Source organism: Chionomys nivalis, chromosome 18 (genome assembly GCF_950005125.1).
Source record: "Chionomys nivalis chromosome 18, mChiNiv1.1, whole genome shotgun sequence".
Classification (NCBI taxonomy): domain Eukaryota; kingdom Metazoa; phylum Chordata; class Mammalia; order Rodentia; family Cricetidae; genus Chionomys; species Chionomys nivalis.
In genome coordinates this window covers 36569543-36584948 of record NC_080103.1, presented here as the reverse complement: position 1 = coordinate 36584948, position 15406 = coordinate 36569543, and the positions used below count along the sequence as shown (strand labels likewise).

General features: G+C 36.6%; 1 protein-coding gene across 1 annotated transcript in view; it reads left to right on the top strand.

The window, feature by feature from the left end:
* Ugt8 (UDP glycosyltransferase 8) overlaps positions 1-15406 on the top strand; it is a 69608-nt gene that overhangs the window by 48923 nt on the left and 5279 nt on the right. Inside the window, exons 3-4 of the mRNA XM_057793358.1 lie at positions 11040-11182; positions 12531-12607. Of these exons, the coding sequence (XP_057649341.1) occupies positions 11040-11182; positions 12531-12607 (220 nt within the window). The remainder of the gene's footprint in view (positions 1-11039; positions 11183-12530; positions 12608-15406) is intronic.

Genomic DNA, 15406 nt, shown 5'->3' with positions numbered 1-15406 from the left:
GGGATGGGGGAGGGGAGTGGGGGGAGGGGGCAATGTGTGGGAGGAGGGGAGGGAAATGGGAAACGGGGAGCAGTTGGAAATTTTAATTAAAAAAGAATAAAAAAAAAGAAATATATGATGTCACTTTTTACATTAAAATACATGCTTTCAACAGTTAATGAAAAGCATGTCTAATATTATGATTGCATTTTCTATTCTATTACAGTTGCTGTCCTGGTAGTATTTTATACTTCTGTAGTAGATTTAAAATTTATTTTAGGGATTATTCAGTTTTCAGAAATTGTTAGAAAAGAGAACCAGTTGAATGAACTCATTATAAATTCAGGGATTATTTTAAACTTCAGATTCTATAGGCTGCTTTTGAAATGATGCTCTTTTTTTTTCTTTGACATAGCAAGGCATTCCTCACGAACAAGTGCTTCAGTTCTGCAGATCTTCCTTCTGTCATCCATTGGACATACTTTTCCTTTACTACATAGTTCTTTTTTAAATCTCCTATCATCCCTTCTATTTTAATATCATACTTTTTCCTGCCTAAAATTGACCTCTCTTACAACCCTTAATGTTGGTCACCCTGGGAAAGGCTCATCTCTGTTTATTCTTCCTTATGGACTATGGCAGAATGTGATGAGACACTGAGATCTCTACACATATACTTTTTTATTATAGCTATTGATTTAAAGGGGCATGGCACATATTTTTTGTCTCCTAATTATACATTCTAGTGGAGAATTTTCCTGAAATAAGGTATATCATGAAAATTTGCAAACATTTAATCCTAAAGTGACTCTGCAAGTTTTGATTGACCTAACTTGTCTTGATTGTGAATACTTTAAAATGTTCTTCTAGAACATTGCTAAGCTGTTTTTTTCTAGTCTTGTTTCCCTTATATCAATTTAAAAGTTTTACAATACCATTTAATTTCAAGGAAAACTTGACACAGTTTCAAGATAGAAAACAATACATAGATACAAGATAGAAAATAATGACATAGATAAAGACAAAGGTACATAGATACATAATAGCTATAAAAGAGATTATTCTTTTATTGAAATGCTCTATGAGTTTGCTGCAAGCATGACTTAGCTCGACAGGTTCCTTCAGATACTCCCTGTTAAGGAAAGAATTTTTCCAATGATGTAACAAGTGCATTGGTCGCTGGTACCAGGAAAAGTAGAAGAGAGAACATGAATTTGATAATCAGAGATTCATCTCTCAACCGTCTTTTGAATTTTTAATTAACTTTAATACCTACCTAAATGCTGAACTATAATTTAACTTATCCTAAATTATCAGATACAGCACTGTTATTTGGGGAAAATGCACATTGATTTCTGAAAAAAAAAAGTACAAGTAGGTATTAGAAATAAACTCTTTAATACATTGGTAGTGTTGTGCATAAATTTACAAGTTCTGTAAAATACTAGAGGAAATATAAGGTATAAGATACATTTTGCATGCGTGTTTAATTGATTGAACATGAATTATAGGAAATTTATTATTCTTAACACTTTGCAATCTAAGAAAAAATTAGTCCACTAAAGCATACGATGTATGTAAATAATGTATAAGCAGTTCATGTACAAAGAATGCCATAGATATATGTAGCAAAGAAGAAAAATAAATGCATGATTGATCTTGGCAAGATCAGATAAAGACTGATACAGTAGATAGCATGTGAGCTGACATTGGACGACTTGTTGAGTTTGGATAGATGAAAACCTGTCATAGTCAGAGAAGCTGTGAGCAAAGCCCTGAGTTTGCAAGAGTGGAATACACTGAGAGACTTGACTGCAGTTAAAATAAGGAACACAAAGCCGGGCGGTGGTGGCGCACGCCTTTAATCCCAGCACTTGGGAGGCAGAGGCAGGTGAATCTCTGTGAGTTCGAGACCAGCCTGGTCTACAAGAGCTAGTTCCAGGACAGGCTCCAAAGCCACAGAGAAACCCTGTCTCAAAAAACCAAAAAGAAAAAAAAAAGAATAAGGAACACAATGCACGTGAGCCTTGGATGAAACATCAAAATTTTGTCTTCTCATAAAATAAAAAAAAAAGCATTGATATTGAGAAAAAATAGGGCAAAGATTAATGATTGATTAGAATTATTTGGTCTTAGGCTATAAGAAGAGCACATTAATTCACATTTTAGTGCTATAGAGATAGCTGTGCAGTATATACTGTCAGATGTTCTTGCCAGCTGTTTCTCTAGGATACCCAGAATTGCTGGTTGGAGTTACAATGATGTTGGATTAACTAGAGTTCATTCTTCATTTACGTAGTCACTATTCCATCCGGATAGAATTCTTTCCTTAAACTGATTGTCCTGTTATTTTGCCAATAGAGTGAAATTTACTATTTTCTTTATGTAAAGTTATAGATGAAAGAGTATACAGTCTGACCTGACAGGCTGTTACTGTGTTTCTGCCTGTTTCTGTCTAAGGCACAAATGTTGTCCCTAAAATGATCACCCTGAGATCAGTGTACCCACTACCCATACCGTTTTGGGTCACTAACTTTACTGTATAAAAGTACTTATCCAAATGAGGAGCAAGAGGGAGAAGGCTATATATTGCTTAATCACTCATGCCAAATAAGTGGACGAAAGACTTCTTCAGGCTTCTTCAGATTTTACACTGTTCAGATGAGGCAAAACAGTGCAGCTAATTGAGATATCCATGATGGAGTCATGGATATTTGGTCTTTGTGCAGCAGAAGATGCACCATTCCATAAAACACTTGAGAGCAACTGACGTAAGTGTCATCATCAGCCAGGTAAGATATATTTGAGTGGTTTACTTTGGAAATTTTAATTTAGACCAGTTTTAAAACAAATTATTCTCTTTCTGTTTTGCCCTATACTGGTTTATAATTTAGAAACACCAAATACCAATATCATAATATTAGAAAAAGAATTTCTAATATTTATGATTAAATTATTATCTAGTGCTTTTTTTACAATTTTATTTAATTTAACTCTAAATGTGTTTCTAATGAGTTCTGGAAATATTTAGCCTACAACCTAAAATAATCGTCAAATTATTTCTCTGGCAGTGCCACTCTGAAATCAGGGAAATTAAGATATAATACCACATATTTAATGTAAATGAACTTGCTAAAATTTAAAATGTATTATTTCCAAGAATCCATTTGGTCAGAATGCAAGTAATACAGCAAAGGCAGTGTTAATTCACCATTAGTATAGGCCAGAAGTCTGAGCTGGACTTTGAACTCCCTGGCAGGAAACTATATCGTGCTCTTTTATATTCCTGGCGTGTAGTCCCTAGCACATAAAAGGTGGCCAATAAAAGTTTGTTTAACTGAGATTGCATGATTGATAAAATGACTATGCCTCCAGATACAGTAAATGCACTCTGTCCTTTCCCTTTGGACCATAAGCCATTCACCTGTCCTTTTATTTTTGGCACCATATTTTTGCCATTTATCCTGACAGGAGATTAAGGAGTATTTTATTTCAGGCTGCAAGCTGTACTTTGCACTTATTCAGGAAGAAAGGTGCCTCATCTGCGTCTTGGTCTCTTCCCTCTTGTGCACATGCTCATTTCAAATCAGTTTCCAGATCTTTTGCCTTCTCACATCTCTTGAATATTTGCTTACTTCTATAACATAAGAAAGATTACATGTCATTTTGAGAGAGTTTTTTCTTTTCTGCTCAGTTTCCTGCTTGTCTGGTATCTGCTCTTTCCCTTATCTTGTGGTTGCTTTGCACAGCACCCGAGCACCTAGCTGTGCTCGTATCCTTGGGATGTCCAAAATGCTTATGTGCAGTTTGTTGAAGGTCTGAAGAACCTTGAAAATTTAACTCTCTTCAAAGGGTTTCAAATTTTGCTTACTTCCATTGTAACTGTGCTGGTAAAAATTAAAGGCCGGGTGGAAAGGAAAAAAGATGCCTCGGTGTCTCAATGGGCACAGATGTGTCTTCCAGGGCTGTTTCGTTCTCTGAGATGTTCAGTGTTAGATTCAGCCCTCACCTTGACATTGATCTCTCTACTGCATCTTTAGCTTAGTTGTGGCTGACTCCTGGATGAACTTGGAAAGCAGCTGAATTTTCTATAAAACTTGATGACTTGATTTGATACTGCATGAAAAAAAATGTACTATGTTTCCTTTATGCATTATAACTAACTTAGTTCTGAGGAATGTAGAATATGGTAACAAAATGTAAAGAAAATAAGGACTGTCCTATCTTCCCATTTCTTGGGATGCCTGTGTTTTGAACTGGAGTTACAGATAGTTGTGAACTGCCATGAGGGTGCTGGGAATGGAACCCAGGTCCTCTGGATGAGCAGTCAATGTTCTTAACTGCTGAGCCATCTCTCCTGTCCCTGGATGCATGTGTTTTCATCCCATTATAATTTATATCTTCCTTATTAGTCATCTTAGCTAGGAGAAAGAACAGACCTGCTTTTTAACGGACAGAGTATCTTTTAAAAAGCTGTAATCTCAATGTCCTGTGATGTAGGCCTGCACTTGTGGGGGTGAGGAAGTCAGGCTTCCAGTGACTTGACTAACATCACACAAGTGGGGGAACAGGACTTTGAGGAAAACCTTTTCCCAAGCATGAATACAGTGTCGGGAACATGTTCATTTTGAGTAGTAATTTTTATATATCCATTCTTTGTGTGTGTGTGTGTGTGTGTGTGTGTGTATGCATGCATGCATGCTCATTGTATGTGCTGATGTATGGAGGTCAGAGATTGACACCCACTGTCTTTTGTATTTTGAGACAGGATCTCATATTGAGCCTACAGCTCATCGTTTTGACCAGGCCAACTTCTTTCTCCATGATCTTCCAGGACCTGCCTGTCTCTTCCCCTAGTGCTGGGGTCCCAACTGGGGCCTGGTTCATCTGACTCTTGCATGGGTGCTGAGACTCTGAACTCAGTTCCCCAGATTTACGCAGCAAGCACTTTACCCTATGCTATCTACATAGCTCTTACCTTTATATTTTAATTGATATTTTTATTGAGTCAGACTTGTTTAACTGTTTTGTCAATACTTAAAGATCATGTGATGCCTGGAGTTGTTTTTAAAAGATTTTGTATCAAGATATTTGCTATTATTATACTTGCTGAATTTTACAAAATAAATACTTCAATTATTTACATCCCACCTGACCTAAGCAGAACATTCTTTATATCAAACATGGTAAAATGCAGAAAAAAGCCCTATTGATGCTGGTGTTGGGAACAACAAAAGCGGCCTCAGCGCCCTCCCCCTTGTCTTGTATCGCCATCTTTGTGTAGGACTCGCTCACAGTCCAGGCATTCTTTCCTCCAGAATGCATGGGGCTGACAAAGGATCCAGTGTTACTGCTTTCTTGTCTATGCTGGCCCTCTCTCAAGGCTCTCAGTTTTGAGTGGAGAAAGGGGTGTAGGTTTGGATCACAGGGTGCCAGAAGGACATACCTAGAACTGGCTCCTGCACCTCAGTCTGTTCCCAAGCACCAGTCCTTTCTAAGTCTGGAAGATTCTCATACCCTCAGAATGAAGCCTTAGTGAGGGTGGAGACAGGACTGTGCCACCTAATCTTCAGTTAGATTTTTATCCTGTCCCTGATTTCTCAACATCCATCATGTAAAAGTATTCCTTAAAAATACTGAAATTGTTATACATTTGGATCATTTCTTTGCTGTATGTTTTAATTTTGTTTTCTACCCGGTCGCTGTCACAGACCCCAGCTACTGTACTTCTCCATGCTGAACAGCACAGGCAGAGGGTTGGGCTTTTGGTTAGAGAATATACAGAACTACCTGCTGTTTGCTTCCTCTGACCAAGTCAAGTCATTTGGTATATAACTGATCCACAGAAGGGATCTGTCAGCTAGAAAACAAATCAGTATCTAGTCATGTTGATAGATATTTTAACATACACAATATTGATATGATAAATGTAAATCATACATATTTTCCCTATTATGTTTTTCTTTACTGCAAAAGACTTCGTACTGCAAGAAGACAATATAATTACATTTATTTTGAGCTTCTCTTTTTAAAATACTCATATACAAAGAGAGAGAAAGAGAGCACACATCTGGCTAATAAATTGTATAAAAATGTAATTTTTTATCCATATATAGTTTATTAACATCTGACATCTGTTACTATATGTTCATGTAGAACACTTGATTCACTGTTTTGATCTTTGGCCTTTGTTTACATTTATATGATGGGAGAGTTATTTCCATGAGGTTTGGATTTCCCTGAACCCTTAGGAATGAGTGTCAATCTTGAACATAATGTGTTTGGAGCCAAACATCTCTGCTCTGTACCTGCCATGCCACCTGGTGGTGTAAAATTCAATGCTGTGCTGACATCTGAATATAAAGGAATGGATAAGATTCTGAATGTACATTTTGAATAAACTGAATTGTGTATTCTGTGCATATGTGCATAAATACCCACAGTACACACAGGAAGTAACATTGTTAGTGGGAGTAATTAAAATATAGCAAATGTATAAATAATGTAATTACAAAATAAAATATAATGAGATGAGTTTAACCATGCAAATATTTAAATTACATTATAAAATAACATTAAAAAAACATTTCAGAATTATCAGGGATGACAGTTAAGTGGAGCAGAGTATGATTTAGAAGGCAACTAAGGTGGTGACACTTTGAAAACCTGAGGAAATGAAGTGTTCAGTACATAGAACTGAGGGAGCTGACTCAAAGGATGGTTAAAGCTAATGATGGAGACAGGGATGGTGGTGCACATGGGGTGGGGCAAGGGATGGTGATTGCATAAGGATAATCAGGGCTACGTGGCTAGTATCAGAGTATCAGGAAGGATATAGCCAGATTCTGTCTCAAAACAGATGAAATACTAGTGATAGAACTCAACCTTATTATTCCAGATGCATGGAAATTAAGTTCTATTGCTAAATTCAAGATGCATCTGAAAGCCAATACATTAATGAACTCATACTGCTGAATTACTGAAAGAAAATATTACTTGCTTGATAATCTTAGAGTGGGAAAAGATTCATGAAAAACCCAGAGGCCACTTAAGAGATTGTATCCTTTCTGAAAAAAAAAAGTTCAAAGAACATTATAAAACTTAAAGGCTTAGTAAACGAACATTGGAATCAGTTCTGTAAGTGTTTAAAGTTAAATGAATTAAATTGTACCTTAGCGTTTAATAGAATGCCTGTGGTGATATGAAAATATTTTGAGTTTGTTTTCCTCTTAAGTAAGGTGAAGCTTTCTCCTGGAACACTTGTGCAATTTAGCATTCTTTGGGGTCGGTTTTCTCAAGTCATTTGTGTGTATTTCTATTTGATTTTTGCACTAATCCTTCCTTATATGCCGTAAATTCCTTCCAGTTTGATTATTGATTTGTTGCTTCCATTCTCTGTCGTCTGTTTGGTCTCTAATGAGATCTGCCTGTTTCTGTTGTGACTTCTGGTGTCTCTAACTCAAGAAGACCCTTCTGGAGTATGACAAAAGCATTCTTTTGTGTCTACAGATAAAACACCTGTTGAACTCAACATTTTTTTTATCCCGTGATTCGTGCTCTGTGGAAGGATAGAGCTTCATATTTTCTCTCGACATATGCCTGTATAACTCCTTTACTCTTTGATGAAAAGCCCCAGCTCACATCTGACAGTAGTCTGTCTCCATCAGCTATCTTCATTGCTCCGTCCTATATGCTAACATTAAGAGACACAACTTCTCTAGACTCTGGGGACACATTATTACCTAGAAAAGTAAACTGCCTGTGCTTTTTCAAGGTTTCTTGGTTGTTTTTGCTTTCATATTTTAAAAGATTGTGTGATGCATGTGTGTCTGTGTCCATGTGTGTGCATGTATGTGTACAGGTGCACATGCATGTGTGTCTGTGTTGATTTGTGTGCATGTGTGTCTCTATGTTGATGTGAGTGCATGTATGTGTGCAGGTACACATGTATGTGTCTGTCTGTCGATGTGTGTGCATGTTTGTGTGCAGATACACATGCACCTATATCTGTGTGTTAGTGTGTGCAGGTACATATGCATGTGTGTGCATGCATGTGGAGATCAGTCTCAGACATCAGGTGTCTTTTACAGTCATGCCTCACCTTATTTGAGGCAGGGTCTCTTGATGACTTTGCTAGAAAGGCAACTAGCACATTCCCAGGGTCTTATAGACATGCACTGCTTTCCCCAGCTATGGATCTGAACAAAGTCTTTGTGTTTGCAGAGAAGGGAGTTTGCCAATTGACATCTCCCCAGCCTCCTATTTTGTTTTCTGAAATTTTAACTTTCTTTTAATGCCTCATAAATTCTTTTGAAAAATGTACTGATAATACACTAAGCTTATTTTTATGAATATTGAAATCATACCAACACTAACATTTATAATGTTTCAGGCATTTTATTACTCTATCTTTATTCCTATTTTCCTTTTGTCCTTTATTAAAGATTTCATGTGTGTTTATTAAAGTTTTATGTCTATTAAAGTTTTCTACAAGTGCATTTTATACATTCAGTTCAGTTTCTTTATATCTGTTTATGCTGTTGGTGTTGTAGATGAATGAACTTTTAGTCTGTTTTTTTTTAATTTGATATTTTCTTGGAGGGAGTTAGGAAGTTTCTAGATACTTTTATATTTTATAACACTAAATTTTTGCAGGAAGGGTTTTTAAATATTACACATGTTATCTTGTAATTAATTTTATTAAAGAATTAAAATGATTTGGACTATATCATTGATGAATTAAATTCTGGAAGGTAGTCAGTGTGTACATAGAAAAGATGACATCTAGGGCTTCCCAGCCTATCGGGGATAGAGGCATACTTTTTATGAAATTCCAGTTTCAAAGTCTTTACTATGGACTTAGCAGCCTTAAGATCCCTGTAACCTCTAGCTAAAATGTGTCCATGCTATCTGCGTGTATTTCTAGCCAAACCCAAAGCTCAGCCCCTTCAGCCTTCCTATTGCCCATCGGTCAGTTAAATAGTCTGGGCACCTGTGGAGATTAGAAACCAGGGCGGAAGGAGGATTGAATCAGCTAGAAGCCAGGTGTCCACGCTTTCCCCATCTGTACTCTGGACATTCTCCTCATCTGTTTGATCTCCAGCCCAGTGTGAATGTCCACTTGAAGCCACACTGCCCCTTCTAAGCCAAGCAAGGCATTAAATACTGAAAATACTACTTTCCAGTAGGTAACCATAATGATTACAGCTTTTTCTACTTCTTTGCCTGTTAGTGAAAGTTAAACAAATATATTCTTACCGTGGTTAATAATTGTGCTCAGAAAAGGGAGGGAAAAAACTAGATGTGTGGGCTTCATTTTGCATCATGCAGAAAAAAATCTGGAGAAATGTTTATTACATAGAGTTCACTAAATTTCTACAACCTTTCAGGTCTATGAAAGAAAATTTAAATGATATCATCACTGTAAGGCCTCCTGCATCTGAGTTAACATTTTGCAGATGGCACTGATCCTAAAATTGAGTGGTAGGAGGTAAATTACCTGCAGGAAAGACATGGGGAAAGGTGCCACTCTTCATACATTCTCCATGGAACATTTCTACTTGTGTTAGGTATATCTGCCTTAGAGCTGTGCAGAAAACTTAAATTGTGAATAGGTTTTTTTTCTTCTTACTTAGAATCTACGGATCCCATATTCATATTTTCAGCCTGTGAAATAAGGCTTGGTAAATGTAGCAAAAACTAAATTAGGAGTTTTGATCCTAAGTTGAGATAGCCTCTGTTTCTTTTATATACTTATAAATCAACATTCTTAGAAATTATTGTTTAAGATATGTGTCTACCCAATAATCATAGTGTGTTTTCTTTACTGGCTATAGGATCTACCATCTTAACCATCTTTGCTCTCTGCTTTGCAGGGTTTTGACTCTCTAAAACATTTGATATAAACTGTGGTCCTTCCCATCTTTCTCTAGGAATGAAATGTCATAAAGCCTCTTTATACAAGTATTTTTAAATAAATAAAAATTGTATAGGTTACATGTTCCTTTTATATAGGCAAGCAGAGCCATGGTACCACTGTGATACGATTCTTAACATGTAGTGCTCTTTGGCTGTGGTCTGTGTGCTCTAGAAAGTGATATGAAGCTGTAAAACCACACTGACACAAGGCAACAATCCACTGATGCTGAGCAGAAAGGCAGAGTCTGTGCAGTGGCATTGACAGCATGCTCTGCACCACAAACACCAATACAAAACTAGGTCAGGCCATAGCCTTGTGCTTATGGCTGCCTGGGACATACCAGTCAGCAGCAAAGGGTTATCCATAAGGGAGTCTTCTGTGCAATCAGATGCATTGGACCTGTTAGTGCTCACACAGTCAACAGCTTCCACAGCTTTGAGAAAAATTCATTCACACAGATGAGCTGCCAATAACATAAGACTTGTGCTTGCAGAACCCAGCTGACAGGAGTGGTCCCTGTGGATGGGACTGCTTTCATTTCTAGTACAAGTCATCCATCCTAGCAAAAACTGAAACAGTTGACTGGGAAGTTTAGCTGCAGGGCTTGTCACTTGGTCTGTTTGGATCTTTGCTCATACACTTTACTCCCTATTCATGGTTCAACTATTAGAATGTTCTGACTTTGGAGGTCTCACACTATTACCTTTTGGTTTACTTGGGTTGACTCACTGACCTTAATCCTAGTTAAATGAGCGTTGTCAGAAGAAATATTTTTAATTTCATTTATTTTATGTATATGAGTGTTTTTCCTACATGTGCATGCTTGTATGGTCAGAGGTCAGAAGAGAGTGCCATATCCCCAGAAACTATAGTTATGGACGGTTATAACCTGTGTGTAGGTATTGGGAACTGAATTTAAGTTCTCTGCAAGAGCGGCAAGTGATCTTAACGCCTAAACAATCTCTCTGCATCCTGAAATAAACCTTTTAAAGTTGTTTGCAGTTTTTAGTGGAAAATGCCAAGTACTTCTCTTTTTGTTTGTTTAAGGAAATTATATAAATATTTTTTAAAGCATATTTGTGATGCCGTTGACTGAACTGTGTTAGTCTTCATAAAATTACCTTCCATTTTTCTATTATAGGATCTGCAGAGTTGGGTAAATGGTGCTCAGGAACATGGCTTTGTCCTGGTGTCTTTTGGAGCTGGTGTCAAGTATCTGTCAGAAGACATTGCTAACAAACTGGCCGGAGCTCTGGGGAGATTGCCTCAGAAAGTGATTTGGAGGTAAGGTCATGGTCATTTAGGTGTTTTCTGCTGTTGAGTCTTAGTTTCTCCTCATTTAATCTTCACAACATGGAGCACTGAGGCATGGAACATTGATTCACTGGCTAGATTAGATGATCTTGAGGTTTCATTTTGTTTCTAATGCATTGAAATCAATAATTAATTCATAAAGATCCATGACTGATAAAAATAACTACATACAAAGAATATCTGATGTGGAATGAGATAGTCTAGGTTGGATACAGCTTTATGTTTCCTTCAAATTAAGCTGTCATTCTTTTTCTTATTTTAAAAATTTATTTGTAGTTTCATGCCTGTTTATATTTTTCTTCAAATCAGTTTGAAATAAGGTAGATAATGATGAATGAGTAAATAATTTAAATACTTCATTAATTCAGGCACTTTGTCCTCTCCTTGTGTTCTCTAAACTTTATTAATATTTCCAGACTCTTAATATGAAAGACTGAGTTTCTGAAAGTCTCAGTAGCTTACCAGATAATTTATGCTGGCTAAGATAGACTCTAAGATTCATTGTACCTTTCTGAAGGCATTGCAGCAGGGTTTCAGAACTGCATACTTCATTGAACATGCATCTCTTTGCATTTACACTGTATTGGAGGTCTGGGGATGTTATCGTGAACACAACTCCACAATAAGGGAAAAAAGCTCTCCCAGGCCATTATAGAGACTCTGAATTGTCTAGGTTTTAACCTTCATAAGGTTATGTAAGGCTGGGCGAGGACATCCTCAATGGCTGGGTTCGGAGCACACTTTACTCTCATGACTCTAGTTCCATTGAGATTTCTCCATCAGTCTTAACCCAGGGCATCCCTATGCTTTATTGAGGACAGTTTCGTTTGTTTGCATCAGACTCCTGTTACCTTCTTAGTTGTGAGACAAATTTGAGGTTCTCCACATAGGGAAGCCTATGTGCTTTGCGCTGCCAGTCTCTGGTGCCAAGGTATTGCAGCATTCTTTCTGTTGTCTTTCAGTGTTGGCACCGGATGGCAAGGATAGTAGCTAGTAACAGTCCTGTGGTGGTTTTTCTCTTCTCTCTGGGTACTTGAGTAGAATTAAATTCAGCAAACATTTGTTTGGGTCCCCCCTTCTCTTATGTATGTCTCTTAGAAGAGCAAATCGAATATAGACTTTTATGAGAAAATTATATCTTATCTATCTGAATTATTTTATTATAAAGTGAAGTACATTTTTATTGGTACTAAACTAAAATTTCATTCATAATAATATCAGTAGTTTATCATGTATCATAACATTTGTAAGTCTACAAAATGAGCCCATGTCCTAAGTCTTCATTTCTGAAAGAGTGATTATCTGGTATTCATTTTAGGTTTTCTGGAACCAAACCAAAGAATCTAGGAAACAACACTAAGCTCATAGAATGGCTGCCGCAAAATGACCTGCTTGGTAAGTCAGTGACTGCACTTAACTGAACTGATATATAAACATGGTGTCAGTTCTTGAATGGTTTAAAAAAATGTGTGCATGGTTTCTGTTGGACTCAGCCTTAATCTAGTACTTCAAGTCTTAAAATTCAGACCGGTGGTTTGAAATTTTGTTTATTGGAAAATCATCTATAAGTTGCAAAAATCTATAATTAAAAACTTTAAGCAATCACCACACAATTTAAATTTTCCATAAAACACACATAAAGTTGTATAAGTTAGTAGTAAATAAAGCTATTTCGGACTATGTTAATTGGTAAAAGTAGTAAAATTTAAACAACACAGAGCACAAACTGATGTTATATTCATCTACAGATTTATCTAACTCCTAGATAATTGGGAATTATTCTATTGTCTGAAACCAAAGAAAATCCAAAAACCAGGGAAATAATTCACTTAAGTATAATTTGATCATTTGTTTTAATTCTTACTAAATTACTTAGTTTTGATAAAAAAAAAAAAAACATTTGTTTTAAATTTTTATTTGTTGTGATTTTGGTCTTTAACACAAAACTAAAATAATACTATTTGCTTATCTTTGAAATATGCCTAAGTATAAAGTATTTTACTTAGTTTAGTGAGTACGGAAAATAAAATAAACACTTCTTTCATTAAATTTTTAGGGATACTCTTTTGAGATGTTAAGCTCTTTTGTCTTTTTGTGGGACCCGCCACCTAGCTACCAAATAAATCACACGGAGGCTTATTATTACCTATGAATGCCCCGCCAAGGCTTTGCTTGTTTCTTGCCGGCTTTTAACTTAAATTATCCCATCTACCTTTGCCTCTGAGCTTTTGTCTTTCACTATTTCTGTATACCTTTCTTTCCTTCTTGGGTGACTGGGTGACTGGCCCCTGATGTCTGCCTCTCCTTGTTCTTTTGTTCCTCATTCTCTTCCTCCCAGAGTTCTCTGTATCTTCTCTGCCTGCCAGTTATGCATATCCCTGCTCCTTCCTTGCTATTGGCCTTCATCTCTTTATTAGGACCATCAGGTATTTTAGGCACAGAAGCACAGCTTCACAGAGTTAAACAAATGAGCAGAAACAAAGTCACACACCTGAAAATAATATTCCCCAATAGACTAGCTATTGGATTGTCATCCTTTAATCTGTATTAAAGAAATGATAAACTGTAGATCTGAACAATATGGGACACCACTTATATGATAATACTAATGCCAAATATCAAATAAAATGACATTTTAAATTTATTACTCTTAAAACACTAGGAATAATCCTACAATACTTCGAAATTATGATTTAAATTTGTACTTATTTTAAAATATACTTTCTAGATACTACAATGGTTTTACAATTCAGACATTTTATTTTCTTTATCATTATTATTGTTGTTTTTAAAAATAAGCTATCGTGTAACCCAAGTTGTCCTTGCCCTCAACCATGTGCTGAAAATTTAGGAGTATACCACCAAACAGTTAAATAATTTGTGAGTCTGAGTGCATGCGTGCCTGTTGAACCTGGGACCTCACACCTGATCAGCAAGCACTATTGGCATGCACTGCACCAGTGCACTCTATCTCCAGGCTACAGAACCAGCAATTTCAATTTTTCACGATGATTAACTTTTGTGTATAAGTCCTCAGTACCTAGCTCATTCTAAGTGTAGTAAATAAAACTGGGCAGAAATGAACAGAGCAGTTTTCTTCTCCCAATACTTTCATGTTTTCCTTCTCTTCGCTGTTGTGAACTCTGAATCCATACAAGGGTGGAAAAAAGCAGAAAAATCATATAGAAAATTGGCCACTCGCTAGGTCAGTGCAACAAGCTGACGGTTTCACCTAGGAAAACCTGAGCTTTAAATGTGGGACCAACAGCAAAACACAGCAGTTTGGTGGTCTGTGAGGAGGACCTCTTCCAGGCTTCCCCAGGTTCTCCCTGTTTCAGGATTCTCACTACATGTCCAAGGTTAGTGTTTTGACATTACTCCAAGCATCACGTCTGCCGGGGTGGTGATGGCTTCCCTAATCAAAGATTCATCCAGGACAAAAAGCAGGCACCAAATCACTGTCTTCTCCCTTCACCCTACAGTATCCCCTTTTCTTCAGATACCATCTCTACTTGATTTTTCAGTGTTGGACATGGTAGTGCAGGTTTTGTTAAAATAAGAAGTTCTGCTGCTAAGAAATACTTTTAAATCTGATCCTTCATTTAATCTGAGATCAAGAGTAGTCACTCTCTATACAACACTTAGAGGCAAAACATACTAAGAGCTAATGGGTACTGCAGTTCGTACATGGTAAGTATATGTCACAGATTAGTATTTCTGCACCCAATAATTATTTACTGGACAATGACACATTTTCTAAGCACACTGTTTATTTTTCTTGTACTTCTTATGCAAGTTTTTCATCCCTCTCATTAATACAGGCCTTACCTAGGAGGTAAACCTCATTACATTTTTGACAAGCTAACCTTTGTTTTCCTGTGACAGCTAAATATTATATGCTACATCTCTTCCAGTCAATGATACCCTCATTGACTTTATCTCTTCATTATCAACAGTTAAAGGGTGTGTTGCTAGTCATGTAACAATTGTGTTTGAGAGAATGTTGTCATATATTTCATGATTAACATTATATGTTTAATTTACCTAAAAATGGCTTTCAGTTGATATATGTAACAAACATTTTAATTGATATAAAGGATGGACCAGTGAAATTACCACTTTAAACATTCACCTTCTAAAGTGTATGTTTACTATAGTGTGGATCTTGTAAGAAGTTATGGATAATCTACAGTG